This window comes from Rhinolophus sinicus, chromosome 4 (assembly GCF_057876585.1).
Source record: "Rhinolophus sinicus isolate RSI-liver-muscle chromosome 4, RSI-T2T, whole genome shotgun sequence".
NCBI lineage: Eukaryota > Metazoa > Chordata > Mammalia > Chiroptera > Rhinolophidae > Rhinolophus > Rhinolophus sinicus.
Genome location: NC_142504.1, coordinates 68,700,424 through 68,721,158, shown reverse-complemented (window position 1 = coordinate 68,721,158; position 20,735 = coordinate 68,700,424). Strand labels below are relative to the sequence as shown.

General features: G+C 37.8%; 1 protein-coding gene across 16 annotated transcripts in view; it reads left to right on the top strand.

Annotated features, from left to right (window-relative positions):
• PTPRM (protein tyrosine phosphatase receptor type M) overlaps positions 1–20,735 on the top strand; it is an 808,815-nt gene that overhangs the window by 307,763 nt on the left and 480,317 nt on the right. For all 16 annotated transcript variants that reach the window (XM_019755757.3, XM_019755755.3, XM_074340349.2 and 13 more), the window contains exon 5: positions 16,673–16,788. In XM_019755757.3, the coding sequence (XP_019611316.1) occupies positions 16,673–16,788 (116 nt within the window). The remainder of the gene's footprint in view (positions 1–16,672; positions 16,789–20,735) is intronic.

The window sequence follows — 20,735 nt, the reverse complement described above, 5'->3', positions numbered from 1 at the left end:
GTATATTCACAGAGTTCTGTAAACATTACCATAACTAATTTTAGAGCATTTCAATACCCCCAAAAGAAACCTTGTACCCATTGACAGACATTGTCCATTTCCCTGAGCACCCACCGCCTGCTCTAGGCAACCACTAATTTACTTTCTGTCTCGATAGATTTGCTTAATCTTCTTATTTCATTTAAATGCAATTATATAATATGTGGTCCTTTTTGCCTCTGTTTTTTCACTCGACATAACATTTCATGGTTAGTCCATGTTGTAGAATGTATCAATACTTCATTCTTTTTCAAAGTCAAGTAATATTCTATTGTATGATATTTCACATTTTCTTTATTCATTCATCAATTGATAGACATTTGAATTGTTTCCAACTTTTTGCTATTGTGAATAATGCTGCTATGAACATTTATGTACGGTCTTTTGTGTGGTATTTGTTTTCAATTCTCCTGTGTATACACATAGGAGTAGAATTGCTGGGTTACCTGTGCCATTTTGTTTAGCATTTTGAGGAACTGTAAAATTGTTTCTCAAATCACCTGCACCATTTTACATTCTAAAGAGCAGTGTACGAGGGTTGCAATTTCTCCATATGCTTGCCAATATTTGTTATTGTCTTTTTAATCATAGCCATCCTAGTGGATTTGAAGTAGTATCTCTTTGTGGTTCTGATTCCCTAATGGTGAATGATGTTAAGTATCTTTTCATGTGCATGTTGGCCACCTGTAAACCTTTTTTGGAGAAATGACTGTTCAGATCCTTTTCCCATTTTTGTCACTGAGTTATTATATTGTGATTTTTGAGCTGTAAGAGTTTATTATATATCTGGATACAAGTACCTTATCAGATAAATGATTTGAAGATATTTTCCTCCAACCTGCAAGTTATTTTTTCATCCTTTCAATGACATCCTTTACAGCACAGTTTTTAATTTTGATAAAGTTCAATTTTCTATTTTTTATTTTATTACTTAGGCCATTTCTGTCATTTGCTGTTTTACCTAAGAAAGCTTTGCCGAATTCAAGATCATAAAGGTTTACTACTATGATTTCTTATAAGAGTTTTATAGTTTCAACTCTTACACATAGCTTTCTGACCTATTTTGAGTTAATATTTGTATATGAGATAAGGTAGTGGTACAACCTCATTCTTTTTTTCTTTTTTTAATTTTATTGGGGGATATTGGGGAACAGTTTGTTTCTCTAGGGCCCATCAGTTCCAAGTCATTGTCTTTCAATCTAGTTGTGGAGGGCGCATCTCAGCTCTGAGTCCAGTCCCCATTTTCAATCTTTAGTTGCAGGGGGCACAGCCCACCCATCCGGCAACCTTGTTGTTGAGAGCTCATGCTCTAACCAACTGAGCCATCTGGCTGCCCCACAGCTTCATTCTTTTTGCATATGATATACAGCACCATTTTTTGAAAGACTGTTCTTTTCCCATTGAATTGCCTTGGCATCTTTGTTGACTGTAAATATAAAAGTTTATTTCTGGATACCCAGTTTTATTCTATTGATCTATATGTCTGTCTTTCTCCCAGCACCACACTCTCTTGATTACTATAACTTTGTAGTAAGTTTGAAATGGGGATCTGTGAGTTCTCCCACTTTATTCTTATTTTTTTAAATATTGTTTTGGCTTTCCTGGATCCCTTGCATTTCTATATGTATTTTAGAATTAGCTTGTCAATTTCAGCCAAAAATCCAGCTGATACACTGATAAGGATTGCATTGAATCTGTAGATCACTTTGGGTGAAGACTTATTGTCATCTTAACACTAGTAGGTGTTCTTATCCATGAACATGGGCTTTCATTTTATTGAGGTCTTTTAAAAATTTTCTTCAGTAATGTTTATAGTTTTCAGGGTACAAACTTTGTACTTCTTTTGTTAAATTTATTCCTAAGTATTTCATTTTGATGCTATTACAAATGGAATTGTTTTGTTTTGTTTTTTTTTGCTTTGTTTTGTTTTTTAATTTCACTTTTGGATTGTTCATTGCAAGTGTATTGAAATACACTTGATTTTTTTATATTGATATTATTTCCTGAGACATTATTGAGTTTACTTATTATAAGATCTAATTGCTTTCTGTGGATCCCTAGGATTTTCTATATACAAGACCATGTCATCTTCAAGTAGAGATAGTTTTACATCCTATTTTTCAATCTGCATGTCTTTTATTCTTTTTCTTTTCTAATTATCATGGCTAGAACCTCCAGTACAATATTGAGTCGAAGTGGAAAGAATAGACATCCTTGTTTTGTTCCTGATCATAGGGAGAAAGCTTTCAGTCTTTTTCTATAAAGTGTGATGTTAGCTATGGTTTGGGGGTTTTATATGTTGTCATATAACATATTAAATAATGTTCCTTGTTAGGAAAGAGGTTCTCTTTTATTCCTGCTTTGTTGGGTGGTTTTTATGTTTGTTTGTTAGTTTGATTTTATTTATCATGAAAAGGTGTTGGATTTTAGCAAATGCTTTTTTTTTTTTTGTCTATGTAGGGGAGGTAAAAGTTTTCCTTGGCCCTCTTAGTGTCCCTAACTGGGACCTTCTAGCTTCTGCTATTTTTCTCAAACTTCTTCAGCTTAAAATATTCAGTATTCCAACGTGCCATATTTTGGGGTAGTGTGTCCTGTATCTCATCATCCATCAGATTGTCATGTGGTTTTCGTCTTTTATTCTGTTGGTGAGGTGTATTATATTGATTGATTTTTAAATGTTAAACCAACGCAGCATTCCTAGGATATATCTCACTTGGTTATGGGGTATAATCTGTTCTATATGTTGTCATATAACACATTAACTGATGCCTTGGATTCTGAAATCTAGATTACACCGAATGATGCTCCCTTATTATTCTGCCAATTCAACAACATAATATAATGAAAAAGATTGAAAACAAAACACTTATAAACTCATGTGCCATATATTGTATAAAGTGAATACAAAATCCAAGCCTATTCTGTATTGCTACTTTGCAATATGAAATAAGTCACCAGTTTCTTTAAATATTTAAGAAATGCTGAGTTCAAAATATTCTAGGTTCAAAATTATTCTCATGTTATAAAATAAAATGATTTTTTTCACTCATTGATTTATTTGTCTATCCAAACATTGCTTGCCTACTTCCAAGTTTAGATTTTCTTTTGAAGACATTAAACAGTGTGATTAAAATAAGAATAACAGTGACAAATAAAAAATTAGAATTGGTTTCTCAATTATGTTCTGTTGAATAGAGACAGATCCACGTGCTTTGGTTAAGAGATGCATAGGCCTCAGAACTGACATTTCATTTTAAACATGTAGGAACTTAACTTGGGTTTTTCTCCAAAGGAATATCAATCTTGTTCAAGATACAGGTGACTTATAAAACTTATTGTATATAGTGGCTAACTCATTTTTCTGTGATAAGAATGTTGAATATGTTTTTCCACTTGAAAAATTATTCTATTAAGATCCATTCTAACTTTCAAGCAAAAAAAAAAAAGTTTTGTCCTAAAATATGTTAAGAGCAAATCTTCTCACTTCTATCCCAGGAGTTACTTAACCTCTTTGGCCCCATAACTTCACACATAATGGCATATTAATAATAATTCTTTCTTCACAGGGTACATGTAAGGATTAAATGGATTATTGTATATACAGCATTTAGAACAGTGCTTAGTACATTCTAAGAGCTCAGTAAATGTTAGCTGCTGCTGCTGTTGTTATTATTGTTATTATTAAGCATTATATCTTAATAGGCCCACTAGAATGAGTTAGCTGCAGATTGTAACCCTAAGTAGCTAAATTGATTGATTTCTTAGATGGGATAATTTAGCACTGTCCATTTTAAAGTTAAAAAAAGTTTGCAAATATATTGTTTTTCAACATACAGTAGGCAGTACTAGGCTGTGCTTTTTAGAAGAAGTTGGCTTCCTTGTATGTGATGATATGCTACACAAATAGAGAGAAACACTGACTGTTTATTTTAGTATTATAGTTTGGCATGCCTCCAGTTCATTTCAACCTATGCCTTTACATAAAAATGTAAATGAAAATAAAAAGAGGATAGAACACAGAACTCTTTTGTCCCATTTCAGTTTGACCTTTGATCTCATTAATTGTTGTTCTCTGATTTTGTTTAGTATTTTGATGGAGGCTTTGAAGAATAAATAATATGAAACATTTACAAAAAGATTTACATCTTGGTCAATGATAATTCCTGACTTTGGGATCAAAGGCTAATTTGAGATCAATTACTACCCCAAAACCTCTATTCTATGAAAAACTGTTTTCTTAGTGACAAGAGAATATGGCAGAAATGAAAAAAACAGGAGCGGTGTACTAAAAACCTGTTTGATATTCATTGAAGATAGTTTTTAGGACTCCTGCAGATTTTAGAAGAAAGCTGGCATAACATTTTGAAAGGGTATCCAGGAGACAAATGGGCCTATAAATTTGGAAAGAGAGAATTTTTCTTGTTGAATATGGAATAGATTGAAATTTTCCACTCTAACTGTGCTCTACCTGGTGTTACAATTAAGGTAGTTTGGCAAGTTTCAGAGCATACAGCTCAGCATGGGATGGAAACTTTCCTGGCCATAGAGCTTTTCTTCTTGGGATCTTTTACAGTTTCCGGTGATAAATCAGTTATTTTAAATAGTAATGAATATTTTTGAGGCTAAGTACCAGGCATACAGTATGCCTTCCCAAGATCATCTTGTTTAACCTTTATCCCAATCCTATGATATAGGTACTTTTTAAAATCCATATTTTACAAAAAACAAAACAAACTCCACTAAGACTTTGGTTTAGGAACTTTTGCTTCTATTCAAATGTAGTAATGGGCTGAAGTATTAATGCTTGAACACATATGTGCTAAAATTCAAATCTGAAATTTTTGTCAGCCTTACACTGCTTCCCAACTGAAAACAATTCTAGGGTTTACCACACTAGACAGGGAGAATCCAGGCATCCTAGAACTTTGGAAAGATTATATAGGCTTTTAATGTTTATTGAAAAAAACTTACTAATGCCATTGTAAAAAAACTTACTAATGCCAGTGCCTAGTCCACCCTTAGTAGAAATTTTGACTTTAATGTTCTTAGAGCAAACTGACCTGGAAAATACAATCCCATAGTTCCTTTGTCTTATTTATCCTGATGGATGAGTTAACTGGCTTCCATTCACATCAATTAATTATCTTGCATTTGACAAGGATGATTTGATTATAGAAGTGTTTACACTTAATGTGTTTGCATGTCTTTATCTGGATTCCATTTGGGGTGTGGCTTTTTTGTTTTAGCTAGATTATTTTTTTCTGGCAGTCTTTTCTCAACCAAGCAACACTATTTTCCAAAGCATAGACAGTCAATCTGTTGCGGAGAAGGGCCCTCCCCCAAATACAATTTGAACAGAGGCATAAATTCCTTAGACCCTGAACCTCACTGTGCAAGTAATATGCACTGGCAGGCTTTGAGAAAGCTATATTGAAGATCAAAACAATTCTAAAGGAGAAGTGATAACTTTCATTCAGTGCAACATATCTGTATTAAGAATGGGGATGAAAAAAGAAAGACTATAACACAATCATATCTTTGGCTTCCAAATTAAAAATGTAAGTTATATACTAATAGACAACCCCGTGGAGCCAGTTAGTATTAGGAGATTGTATTGATGAATGAGTTTTGCTGTGTCTTTCTCTTTGATTCAGGTAGCCATTGTTAGAAACAGGGCCCTTAGGAAACAATCGTCCCAGGGCGTACTTCCTGTGTGCGAACAGACTGCTAGTAGACCCAGTGACAATCCTAATGTTCAAATTATTTATTGTTATTAATTTATCTGATAGAGCAGAGTGCATATTTTTTCATAAGTTTGTCAAGAAATGTTATAGAAATTAATACGTAGTTTTTTTGAGGGGGGCAGTGAAAAGAGTCTTCTTCTATACCTTGCTTATAGAAATGCAAATTGTTATACACTTTAAGGAAAGCAGTTTGGCAATTCATGTCAAAAGGCTTTTTAAAATGCATATTTTTTGTCTTGGTAATTTGACTTCTTAAAAATTTATCCTAAGGAAACAAAGAATCTACATGAAGATTTAATTGTGAAAACTTATGTCTTGGTGGTATTATGTATAAGAAACTCAATGTTCAACAGTAGGGGAATGTTCTAGTAAACTTTTGTATGTCCATATAATGTACATCAGAATTTCTGAGCTCTGACACTATTGACATTTTGAGCGTATAATTCCTTTTTGAGAGTTCTGTCTTGTGCATTGTAGGATGTTTAACACCATCCCTGGCCTCTGCCTACTAGATACCAGTAGTACCCCCACCTTCCCCACAGCCAAAAATGTGTCCAAACATTGTCAAATATCCCCTGGGTGGGCAGTATTGCCCCTGACTGAGAACCTTTGATGTATATTAGGCAGATAATTCAAATAGTTTTAGATGAATATTTAACAAGGGGAAATGATGATAATATCTTGGTAAATGAAAACGAAGTTTGTAGAGGGGTGGGGTAAGATGGTGGAGCAGGTAAACACTGTGCTTGCCACCTCTCACGACCACGTCAAAATTACAACAAAACTACAAAATACTCATCATTGAGAATCACCTGAAATATTGCTGAACAGAAGTCCTATAACTAAAGACATACTGAAGAAGCCATGTTGAGAATGATAGCAAGGGCAGAGATGCGGAACAGGCTGCACACACACTTGTGTGTGGCAGTTAAAAATCAGGAAGGATATATTGGCTGTGGAGATCCTTCCTGAGGAACGAGGGGTCCCAGCCTCATACCAGGCCCCCAGCCCAGGGCTCCAGTGCCAGGAGGAAAAGTCCCGATAACTTCTGGGTGTGAAAACCAGTGGAGATTGGGGCTGAGTGGGACAGAGGGCAGCTTCAGTCCCAGGAGATCCTTTTAAAGGGCTTGCACACAAACTTACTCACTAATGCACTCAATTTGCTCTGGGCTCTGGAGCTGGTCTAGCAGCTCAAAGGCACCAGGGACTTATGGGGAGGAACTGAGTTGTCTAGCTTTGAATTGAGGACTGGAGGGGCAGCTTTCTCCCAGAGAGAAGTGCTGGCAGAAGCCATTGTTCCTTTATTAAGCCCTCCCCACAACCCAGTCTGGCAGCCACCGGATCTGAGTCCATCAATCTGGCTAACACTGTTCACTGGCTCGGGTGATTCCCTGAGACCCCGCCCCACCCAACTTGCAGGCCCACCCAAACCACTTCTAGGGGCTTTTCCATACAAGTGGCCTATCTTGGCTCATGATGCATACATTCCTAAAATCTTTCAAAGGTTCACAGACCCCAAACAAGCAGCATCTGGCCTCACTGTGCCCCATACTTCTGACTAAGCAGCATTAAGCCCAGCACTAGAAGCAGCTGACCTCAGTTCTGCAGCTCCTCCACATAGTCACAGCCAGTCCTCACAACCAATCAATTTGAGAGTCAATCCCTCCCATTGATGTGCCAGTAACAACCAAGGCTCAACTACAGCAGGAGGGCACAAAAGAACCCCACAAAGGGGCACACCAGGGAGATTGCATCACTGGGACCATAGGACACCTACTACACAAGGCCGTTCTCCTCAGACCAGAAGACATAGCAGCTTTACCTAATATTTAGAAACAAACAGAGGGAGGCAGCCAAACTGGGGACACAAAGAAACATGTCCTACAGAAAAGAATAGAACAAAGCTCCAGAAAAAGAACTAAACTAAATGGAGGCAAGCAATCTACCAGTTGCAGAGATCCAAACACTGGTTATAAATATGCTCAATAGTCTCAATAAGAACTTCAACAAAGAGATAGGAAACATAAAAATAGAGATAGAAACCATAAAAAAGAACCAGCAAGAAATGAAGAATACAATAATTAAAATGAGGAATACGTTAGAGTAAATCATCAAAAAGAGAAGAGATTCCCCCCAAAATGAGGATAGTTTAAGGGGCCTTTGGGATGAAATCAAGCATAACAACATTTGCATCATAGGGGTAACAGAAGGAGAAGAGAGAAAGCAAGGAATTGAAACCCTATTTGAAGAAATACAAAAGTCGGACAATTAAGTTTGCGAACTCATCCTAGAGATAGTGCTACATACCTCATTGCTGAATATCACTATGGTCACCTTAGAAGTACTCCCCTTGGGAAGCTATGCACTGATGCCAGTGCTTAGTCCTCACTTCAAAGCAACTCTTTTTCTGGAGTAGCCATCACAGCTGTTGTCATATTACCCTTGATGTCCTGAATGTCATCAAAATGTCTTCCTTTCAACATTTCCTTTATCTTTGGGTAAAGAAAGAAGTCATTGGGGGCCACACCAGGTGAGTGGGGAGGGTGTTCAAAACAGTTATTTGTTTACTGGCCAAAAACTTCTTCATAGACAGTGCCGTGTGAGCTGGTGCATTGTTGTGATGCGAGAGCCATGAATTGTTGGCGAAAAGTTCAGGTCATCTAACTTTTTCATGCAGTTATTTTCAGCAGTTCCAAAAAGTAAACTTTGTTGTTTGTCCAATTGGTACAAATTCATAATGAATAATCCCTCTGATACCAAAAACAAGTTAGCCACATTGTTGTAAAAAGTTCTCGAACTTAATTGTCAGACCTCATAATGCCAGAAAACTTCCCTAACTTGGTGAAGGAAATAAACATACAAGCCCAGGAAGTGCAGAGAGTCCCAAACAAGATAAACCCAAAGAGGCCATACCGAGACACTTAATAATTAAAATGCCAGAAGTTAAAGATAAAGAGATCTTAAAAACAGCAAGAGAAAAGCAGTTAGTTTTCTACAAGGGACCTCCCATATGACTATCAATTGATTTCTCAATAGAAGCTTTGCAAGTCAGAAGGGATTGGCACAAAATATTCAAAGTGATGAAAAGCAAGGACCTACAAACAAGATCACTCTACCCAGCAGAGCTATCATTTAGAATCAAAGGACAGATAAAGAGCTTCCCAGACAAGAAAAAGCTAAAGAAGTTCACCAACATCAAACCAGAATTACAAGTAATCTTAGAGGGACTTCTATAAGATATATATATTTAAAAAAAAAATAAAAAACATGAATAATAAAATGGCAATAACTGCATGTCTATTAATAATTCCTTTCAATAAAATGGATTAAATGTTTCAATTCAAAGATGGGGTGGCTAAGTGGACAAGAAAACAAGACCCTTACATATGCTGTCTATAATAGACTCACTTCAGATTAAAAGGCACACACAGACTGAAAATAAAGAGATGGAAAAAATAATTTATGAAAATGGAAATAAAAAAGTGCTGTGGTAGCAATACTTATACCATACAATATAGACTTTAAATCAAAGGCTATAATAAGAGATAAAAAAGGACCCAATAATCCCACTTCTGGGCATTTATCCGAAGAAACCTGAAACACTACTTTGAAGGGCCATGTACATCTGTATGTTCATTGCAGCCTTATTTGCCGAAGTAGTCAAGATATGGAGGCAACCTGGGTATCCATAAATGGATGAATGAAGAGGTGGCACATATATGTAATGATATATTACTCCGTTGTAAAAAAAAAAAATGAAATCTTGCCATCTGCAACAACATAGCTGAACCTAGTTAGAGGGTATTGCACTGAGTGGTGTCAGACAGAGAAATCAAATGACATATGATTTCACTTATATGTGGAATCTAGAGAACAAAATAAACAAACAAAACCGAAACAAGCTCATAAATGCGTAGACCATTTTTATGGTTGCCAGATTGGAGGTAGGATTGGAGCGATGGGTGAAAGACGGGAGAGGATTAAGATGTACGAAATAGTCTTGGGGATATAAAGAATAGCATGGGGAATAGCATCAGTAGTATTATAATAACTGCGTGTCAGATGGGTACTGGATTTATCAGGGCGATCACTTCGTAAGTTATATAAATGTCTTATTACTGTGTTATGCACCTGAAACTTTGCACCAACCTAATAATAAAATATTGTATGTCAACTGTAATTGAAAATATTCAAAAGAAATAATAACTAAAATAAAACGGAGGGTACATGTTGCCACAAAAATGTAAAAAGATATCAATAGATGAATTTAGAGGATGTAAAGTTTCTTTAGTGGAAAAGGATTGTTCTAATAGTTCTGTGCAAAGCCAGATACTCCCACCAGATCTCTAAGAGCAGACCATGAATAACACAGGCACCGAATATGCCCACATGAGAAAGGATTCTACCAGGTGCTGGAAGCTTTCCTTTTTGGGTTATAATAGGGATTTTTAAATTTTTTCTTCACTGCCTCCCCACCCCCCATTCCCACCCCTTTTTCAGCTATTGTCATGATTTAGCTTTTCATCTGCCTCCTCACCTAGTGGAAATAAATAATCTGTATGAATATTCCTGAATCCATTCTAAGCCTAGATGAATCAAAGTTTAATTTCCCAGCCTTCCTGAAGAGGCGTAAGCTTTAGGTTAGCATGCTATGTATCTCCTCCACAGGTTGCAGGATGCTTTCCATTAAAAAATATAATAATACATTAAGTATGCAGAAATGCACGCATACTTCAAAAGTTGCTTCTTAGAGCTAAATTTATATGATTAAAAATTAAGTACTCTTTTTTAATGTTTATTATTGAAAATCTTTTTAAAAGTGAAAAATAAATCATTTAAATCACAAATCTTAGGAGAAGGAATTAAATTTATTTCAAATATCTTGGACATCTTTTAATATATCAATCATATTAGGAGGAATATGTAAATGAAGACTGTCTAGGTAAGTTGTTTCAGGAAGCCATTCAGATTTTGGGGAAGATTAATTATATTATTTCTCAGACAGTTCAGAAACATGCTATAATATTAAAAGAAAAGAAAAGAAAACTGTATGGCTAGCCCACTCTTACTCTTCCAAAATAACTCTTTTGATACACTTGAAAAAGAATGAACTTAAAAATTTCAAGATTTGAAATACTTTTTTCATCAATGGTTTTAGTCCAAAGGGAAGCTTACTCTTGATGTTCCAAACTAGATATATTTCAGCTTTCTCCATGTGCCCCGCAGAAAGTGTAGAAGCTTTGGAAGGGCTGCAAACATTTTTCTAATGATTATAGTAGGAAGTGGAAGTTTTCTATCGGAAAGAAAATCTTTCCAGCATTTCTGCGTTTATGGGAGGAGAGGTAGATGCAGAGCTGTGTTCTCATAACACCTGATGGCCCCTGTGCTTGAGAAAAGTTCAGAGAATTCAACTGTAAAGCATAAGAAAAGCAAGAGGGATTTTTGAGAATTTTGGTAGCTTCAGGGTGGGTGGGAGAGAAAAAGGAGGAAGGAGGAGTCATAGGTGGGTGCAGGGTAAGTAGCCAAAGCCTGAGACGTACATCAGTAGCACATGGACATTTTGCAATGGATTTTTAGGGGATACTTTTAAGTTTTAAAAGTAACCTAACTATGTGGGGATATACTAGGGGTGATAATGAAAATATTCAACAGCCCTTCAGCACAGGCTCAGAACTGATCCTGGGCTTAACCAAATCGGGGTGAAACTGGAATAGCAAGCAGCCTCAGGTGTAACACCCGTTTTACCCAAGTTATCATGAAATATGGCTACGCACCCAGACTTGTTATGCAGCAAGAGGCAAACAGAATTAGGAGGCCGTGAGATGGATAGGAGAGGGCAGCATTAGTGAGATGTCCTGTTATCTGAGTGTGCAGGATAATCTAAGTGTTTAGCACTCCACAGGAATACGGAAGCAGGGGGAACGGGTGGTCAGTGTATGTGGGAGCCAGCTTGAGAGATTTGTTTTCTCAAATGAGCCATTGAAGTTCTAAATTATCCTTGGTAAAGTCATGGCCACAAGAAAGGAAGCAGACAGAGGTGGCACGGAACTGGTGGAGCACATAGTCAGCAGGGCTTTGAGAAGGGGGGATTTCAGTTCACTGAGCCCTTCTCACAACAGGAGTGGGGTCAAGTGGGGAGAACAGACAGGCCTTATAAACCAAACAAGGCAGAATAATTCCAAGCCCAAGAGGCACCTTCCAAACAAAGAAGGCTGGGATTCTAACCAAACATCAGAGGACTGTACTCATTCCAAATGTCACTCGAACCATAGTGTTTTTATGATTTAAACGCATATGCAAGAGGTGCCCCCAAAAAAGGTGCAGGAAAAAATAGTCAAGGAAGAAGGAAGCAAGGACCCCACTGCCACTGGTGGAGCAGGACCAAGGTAGTGGGGGAGTAAGTGACAAACGCCTTTATGGCCTGAGACCCTTTATTTAGACTTGATCGAACGTTCTGAGAGCTGGCAACAGTCAGTAGGATGCCAGTGGCAAATGGGATGCCAGGCTACCCAGCTTTCTACCTGGCAAACTGCAAATTCTGCCTCCACAAATGGCGCCCTCACTAGCCAGCTCATACCATGTTTGTCAGTGGTAAGTGTTGGGAAGCCCTTCTTTACCTCCAGGAGAACATGCATCCCCATAGCTTCTGCACGCTGTGTCCATCTCACAGAATTTGAATTCAGCTATCGTTCTCAGTTGCCCCCATCCTTCCCCTGTGCCCCAGCTTTCCCTTTGCTAGACTGAAGGGTCTGCTTTTAAAAAACCTGTTCTTCATAGGACAGCAGTTCCCTGTAGTATCTGTCACTCTCTGACCACACCTGGCTTGTCAGCTTTCATCTTGTGACTCCAGATGTGGACTCTGGCTCCAGGACAGAGATATCAATGGCTGTTGTTTTCCCCGGTCTGGATGCCTTTTGTCTGGAGTGCAGTGTATTGTCAGATTTGACTTTGGAAGGGCCTGTGTGCCCTGGCAGGGCCACACAGTTGACTGCAGTGGCTCCAAGACTTCTAATAATCATTTCCCTTGTGGCTGCCAGGAGTGTAGCCCAGTGGGACTTCCACAGATCCCTTATTTCTAATAGCCTCAGAAATTATTTTGTTTCGTTGTGTGTTTAGTGACAGCACTGGGGATATGGCTTGGAGAGTTCTCAATGTGCTCTGGGAGGTTGACTCTATGAAGGCAGAAGACAGGACCAGGGAGAACGCACACTCTGAGAAGGGAAATGAGCCCAGTTCTAGTTCTGGGACAAATCTGCGTGGAGGGGAGGAGTGCCGGGAAGAACGAACACAGGGAAGAGCTACAGGAAAATGTGGAGCTTGAAGTTTTGGGGAAGTTTTGAAGAAAGATCAGTGCGGCTGAAAGCATTTCTCATGCTGGGAGATGAGGTCTGAGGAGAACACTTTTGGTAGAGGGGTGGAGGCTGAGATTGTGAGTAAGTGGGAGATCCCTTAAAAAGGGGACCCCTGGTGGCTCCAGATGGTTGGCAGGAAATAAATCTAGCAGCTCATTAAAGAGTCAGCAATGTGGGGTGGTGTGTAGCTGGGTGTGGGTGTGTCCTGAAAGGTTGCAGAGCACAAATTGTTCTGATCAGCTACCTTAGAATTCCTGTGAAGTACCTAAAACCTGTTGTACAAATACACTGGTAAACTGAGGAATTTCCACTTCCATCATTTTTCTTCTTTTTTCTGATGGTGTGTAGATTATAGAGAGTAGTTCAGTGCCCATGTGGCTCGGGGATGTACTTCGAATTATTTTACAAGGAGAAAAAACGGTTGGAAGTTTCCAATTGATTACATTTGTACTATAATGGACATACTGTATTGGATTAAAAGAAGAGGAATAATCAATTTTGCTTGAATTTCCTTGACAAGAGAACAGCTTTTCGGTTTCCAATGTAGTCCTATTAATTTAGTCAAATCTCAAATTCTTAACTATCTCTATTAATGTTGGGGAGCTCTGATGTAGTTAAATGTAAAACAGTAATTGTTACAAATGAATTTTTGTATAAAAGTTTGTTCATTTGTATCAGAGGTGAGTGAGGTACGAGAGTAGAATTCTACAGACATTGAAATTGCAAGTACAGTTGACCCTTGAACAACACAGGTTTGAATTGCTCAGGTCCACTTATATGTGCATTGTTTTCAGTAACTGCTATAAATGTATTTTCTCTTTCTTATGGTTTTCTTAATAACATTTTCTTTGGCTTACTTTATTGTAGCAATACAGTATATAATACATATAACATAGAAAATATGTGTTAATCGACTGTTTACATTATTGGTAAGGCTTCTGGTCAACAGTAGTTAAGTTATGGGGAAGTCAAAAGCTGTATGTAAATTTTGACTGCACTGGTGGTTGGCACCGCTAGCCCCCGTGTGCAAGGGTTTACTGTCAGCAATTTTCAAAGGTATGTGTATGGTTTTATTAATTTCAAATAATATGAATTGAGTTTAATTATAATATTGAGTGTCTGCTACATGGGAGGCATTAATATCAAGTGCTGTTTATTGAACGTACAAGTGATTAAGACAACAGTGGATTCATCCCAAGAATCCCAACAAGGAATGTCATCCCAATAACTATAATAAAATAGTCCCCCATCCATGGTTTCATTTTCTGCAATTTCAACTGTGACCCAAAAATATCAAATGGAAAACTTCAGAAATAAGCAATTCATAAGTTTTAAATTGTGCACTGTTCTGAGTAATATGACAAAACCTCACACAGTCCCACTCTGCCCCACCTGGGATGTGAACCATCTCTGTGTTCAGTGTATCCACACTGAGTATGCTACTGCCCCTTACTCACTTAGTAGCCGTCTCAGTTATCAGAGATTTTGAGAGAGATAACACATTTGCATAACTTTTATTATAATATATTGTTATAATTTTCATATATTATTATTGTTAATCTCTTACTGTGTTTAATTTATAAATTCAACTTTATCATAGGTATTATGTATAGGAAAACATAGAATAGGTAAGATTCAGTACTGTCTATGGTTTCAGACATCCACTGGGGGGCTTGGAACGTGTACCCCCACGGATGAGGGGCACTACCGTATATAAGATGGAGGATGTGTGATATTGTAAAGGTCTGTCAACAAGATAAGGTAATCCATGGAAGCTTCACAGAAGAAATAGCATTTGAGAAAGGTCTTGAAAGAAACTAAAATTCCAACTGTCAGTCAGGAAGCCACTCCCAGTGGAAAGATGTGCATGGAAGGGAAGGCACAGGTGGCAAGGCTGGCAGAGGCATGTGGCACCGTGCACCATGCCTGGACTTTGGAACTGGGTGGACCACAGTGTCCCCTCTGGTTTTGACACTTACTAGCTAAGTACCCACAAGTTTCCCACCCCATCTGTAAAATGGAAAAATGCCTACCTCACAGAACATTTGTGAGTATTCAATGGAAACGTTTCCAGCACAGACATGCTCAAAAAATGCTACCTTTTTCCATTTTCTAAAAGCAACTGGTCTTTCAGCATTTTGGAAACAGAGTAGAAAATAAATTTGATTTAGGGACTTTTGAAGAAACCATAGAGGCATGTTATTCTTGACCGAGGGTAATTTGATTACGTGAGTGAAAAATAGTTCATAGGGCTTTAAATTAATACATTAGTACTACAAACAATAACCCATAGTTATACTGCCTTTTTAGAAGTTCTTCAGGGTATTTTTGCATAATAAACATCAAGAATACATTGTCTGAATTATTAGTGGTCTCCAAATTAGTGATGGGGATTTCCTGTATGTGATAGATATTACAGTTCATTTTTCTTTGTTCTTGGAGAGTCACCCACTTCCATTCCAAATTCTGGTCTGCACATGCTAATATTAGTGCTAGTTTATCATCCTTCGGTACCCAGTCATGGGGCACCATTCTTTGAAAGTGTCTAGACATGGCCTAAAAACACGTTGGCAGTGGGGAAAAGGTGGCAAGGCAGAAAATATTTATCCTAGTTATTGTCCAGATTTTTCCATCTGTCACAGAAAATACTGGAGCCCTGCTGTCTTCTTTTCTATTCCCTAACATCCCCCCCCCCCACTCTACCAGTCTATCATTGTTGTTATAAGAGAATTTATTTTCTAAAAGTAGGAATTATCATAAAATTTAATTCCTGTCCTATCATTCCGGTTCCTTGACATGTTTTCAGTGTGCTGCAGAAATTGGTCTGTGCTTCTCTGATCAAATGGAATTATCCTTTATTTAAACAGCTGTTCCCTATGGACGATATGTGTTATGAGACTTAATGCTGTTTAGCATTTGGAGTCATTCTTTCCTCTTGAATTGGAAATAAGAATCAGCAAAAACTGCCATGCTATGGCAGTCCCAGCGTAATTTCACAGTCTGTCTACAGGGATAGTATTTTTGGTAGCTGGGAAATATTACACTAGTAATGCTGCATACCAATTAGTTGTATTAAAATATATATTATGTACAGCTCTGTACTTGGCTTAAAAAGTTTCCTTGACAACATCATTTAACTTCTTACTGTTCTTTTCATGTTGCTAGCATAAATATCTAATATGTTTTTGTTCAAAACATCAATTAGGCTTCAGCATAATCTTTATTAATACAGATCTGTTATTACAAGAAGACTGCTGAGCTGTGATAATTTGCACAGCAGGAACAATAAACTATCTTCTTTCTGTTTGATTCTATCCCAGAACACTTGGCTTTCTTATTCTTTTACAGAGCGCACCAAAGCCTTCCATGACCTCTTTCATAATCATAATGGCGTCTTTAAAGCTCTGATAGGAAAAAGCATGATTTTCTTCAAAGGTAAACATAATGGAAAGGCCGAAAATTACAGATAGGTTCAAAAAGACGCACATTCGTTACAGATCTCCACTTCTAATGTCTTTCCTTATTTTCTCCATGTAGCCAGAACACCCCACTTCCTGAGGATTCAGAATGTGGAAGTCAATGCCGGCCAGTCTGCCACCTTCCAGTGCAGTGCCATCGGCAGGACCGCGGCAGGCGACAGGCTCTGGTTACAGGTACAGTCACTCATTTTCACCAGTTCAGTGAGAATCCCAGGGAAGGATACATGCCCTGGGTTAGTGCCGGGTCCCTACTGGCCAGATTACTAAGAGTACTAGATGGGCTAATTATTGTTCGTTACAGCCTTGTTTTGAATTTCTGCTTTTTTCTCTTTGTGTCTGCTTCGCCATTTTGCTTTGAAGATCTGGTTGTCAAATTACTTTCAGAGCAATATATTAAAGTACAAAATAGAGTTCCCTTTCCCTACTCTTCTTCTAGAGAAAAATCCAGACAGACACACACACACACACACACACACACACACACACACACGGACACACGCAAATGTATGTTTATGGGCCTCTTTGTAATTTGAATTTCACAGCAATAAGCCTAAACTTAGACGTTAATAACACGTCTTTTACCTTTGAGATTTAAGTAGACATTTTTTAGTGTAATCATAATTTGTGTGTTTTATAATCCTTCAAATTTCACCATGTGTATTTTGCATTGCAAATACTTTCATGGATAGATTCATGGTCTCAGGAACTCTGACAATGAATGGGGCTGAGTGACCTGTGCCCTCTAACCAGAGGCTACCCACTACCTTAGGCTCTAGGTTTCATACCCTCCCCCCAATAGGGTTCTCCAGTTTCATTCTTGTTTCTTCCTTTTAAGCATTGATCTTCAGGCAGCTCATTCTTCACCCTGACTAGTGTTGATTTTTCCCCCCTTCTTTCCTTACAGATCCTAAAGTTGTTTTGTTTTGTTTAACTATTTCTTATTTTGTCTGCTACTTGAGCTGCTCGTGTTTTAACCCTTCCGTGTAGCTATTTCATTTCATTGGCTTCCACTTTGGCATGCTGACTTTCCTCTGCACATATCACCTCTCCACCTCCTATTGCACCTCTTCTTCTGCAGTAATAATGACTGTGATGTGTCACATTTGCGTGACACTCTATAATTTTTAAATTCCGTATCCCTTTTAATCATCACAACTGAAATAAATGGTCATTTTTATTCCTTCATTTCTGGGGACAATGGCAGACAGCCAAATGTGCTATTGCTTATTAGTCAACAGTGTGCTGACAAGTGGGGAGTATGTTCTGGAGGTGGCTTTTTTTTAAATTAAAATTTATTGGGGTGACAATTGTTAGTAAAGTTACATAGGTTGCAAGTGTACAATTCTGTAATACATCATCTATGTATCACATTGTGAGTTCACCACCCAGAGTCATTTCTCCTTCCATCACCATTTATTTGACCCCCTTTACCCTCATCTCCCACCCTCCTCCCCCCTTACCCTCTGGTAACCAACCACTAAACTGTTGTCTGTGTCTATGAGTTGTTGTTTCTTTATTTGTTTGTCTTGTTCCTTTGTTGCTTTCAGTTTTATATCCCACATATCAGTGAAATCATGTGGTTCTTGACTTTTTCTGTCTAACTTATTTTGCTTAGCATAATAATCTCAAGATCCATCCATGTCGTCACAAATGGCACTATTTCATCTTATGGCAACGTAGTATTCCATTGTGTATATATACCACAACTTCTTTATCCAGTTATCTACAGAAGGACACTTTGGTTGTTTCCATGTCTTGGCCACAAAATAAAGCTGCAATGAACATCGGAGTACATACATCTTTCCAGATAAATGTTTTCAGATTTTTGAGGTATATACCCAGGAGAGGGATTGCTGGGTCATATGGTGGAGGCAGCTTCTTAAATATAGTTGGATCCTCTGCATCATTCCTCACCTTTCTCCTTGATGTCACTCTCTTTTCTTATATCCTCCTGTCCCCATGAGAGTGTCCCCTAGCCAGGAAGGAGGAATGTATGCAGAGGACAGGAATTGCATCTACAAATTCATCCTTATTATTTTCTTCTCTCTATTACTTGTGTAATCACTACTTTAAAAGCTTTTGCAGTATGTGAAGCCTGTGCTTGACCCTGTTCTTCAGTAGTCAACCTTTCTCTTTATCCCACTTTTCAATTATTTTAGATTCTTGATGTTAGAGATTGGGAATTATTTTCTTAGTTAGCGGTTGTTTATTAAACTTGATCAAAATTGACTCTCTATGGTAATTGATGAGACAGACATTTTTAATTGGCATTCTTCACAATGCATTAACTACCCTTTAAAACTGAAACCATCCTTGTCATGTTTGATTTATCTCTAGAAATCTTAATTTTTCATGGAAAATTTATTTATTTATTTATTTTTACTCCTGATATTTATGTTAATGTTACTTGAGAGAATACAATACCAAGTCTAAGCTCTCACCTCAACAGAGCCTTAGGTATTTCCAAGAATTTTCAGGCAAGATGAGGATACAATTTGCTCTTTATGTTTTTGCAAATATCCTGGAGTTGGGATACTCATGCTTAAATTTGAGTATTTCCTTGGGGGTTGGGGATCTGTAACTACTTTCTATTTCAAAGTGGTAGCCTGTGTTTTAAAGAGGATCTATCACATTGCAAGGAGGAAGCTAGTAGCTACTGTTTTGGGGGACTCTGAATTAATAGGTCAGGGTGGGGCCCTGCATTCAGTATTTTGTTAAAGGCTTCCCTGGTAATTCCAGTGTGTGCCCAGGGTTCACACCTCTCACCCCCACCCCTGCCACGTCTGAAACAAAGTGCAACGTGTGTTCCGAGTCAGGAAAGAAAAAGGCAAACATAAGGTATAACTGGTACCTGTATTCAGTAGCCTTGATCTGACTCTAATGTTGAACTTCTCCTGTACTATGTCTCTCTTGTTTTCATTCTATTAAATTGGCTCATAGCGTTGATAAATTGTTTTTTATAGTCAATCCATTAATGCCTTTCTTTATCGCTCCATTCTTTCTCGCCCTTCTTGTCATCGGTGACTGGATACTGCTCTGCAGATTTCCACATGGTGGTCGTGTCCAGAAGGGGATGATAAAGATAGAACTGTTGTGACTTTGAAATTCTAAGTGAAACTTAGTTTGTCCTGGACTTGGTATGCTATTTGCCTTGTGAATCTTTTTGATTTTAGAATAATTTTACCGTTAAATGATTTATTTCCTCTGGTTGGATAGGCACTGTGTGGCGAGATGTTTATTTTATTGATAGCTGATGAAATAAGAATAGTGTGCTTCATTCTTGCAAGGATGGGCTTTGTTAACCTGCATGAGTGAGGTGTGGCTTCCAGCTGTGAGGAAGGCATGCAGCACTTGATGGGGTCATGGAGCCCTCCTGTCCCTTTGCCTGAGCCCCAGCCCTTCACCTCAGACCATTCTTTAGAAGTTGCGGGGAGAAGCAAACCTGGAATCATGGACTAGCTGTCGCTAGTCTAGAGGTATCAATACGGACATTTCTTCCTTATTACACTAATGCTATAGCAGTTTCAAAAATGCCTTTCTGCATATAAATTCACTTGGATCCTCAAAATAATTCTGAGATCCAGGCAGAACATTGAATGAGAAAAAATATTTTAAGAGTTTTCTATAATATAAATCTTTGTAATAATAAGTCAAGATTTAGAAATTAAGAGTACATCTTTTATTTGGGGAACATCAGTGTTTGGGAGCATAATCATTTGCAGTAAATTGTGTTAATTGTGTTACCATCTTTTGAATTCTCCCATAGTCATTTTGCACAGTTTTGTGGGTGTATTGAATGGTTTGTTGCTTGTTTTGTAGATGAGAGGTTTGAGGTGCAGGATTGTCCAAGGTCACAAAGGTAAATGGCATAGCTGGGAATAGTACACCTCTGTGTCTTTACTTTCACTTTACCACTGATTAATTCCACTATATTATGATGTCTTCTCGTACCTGGTGCTAGGTGAATAGATGATATGCACTTCCCACTTCATTAGAAGAACTTGGATGTGACCAACGTTACATGATTAACCTCAAGGAGCCATCCTGACCCAACAAAAGTCCATATTTATTTCACGTATATATTGATCCACCTCTATGAAAAATGGCCAGTGGTTGGATTG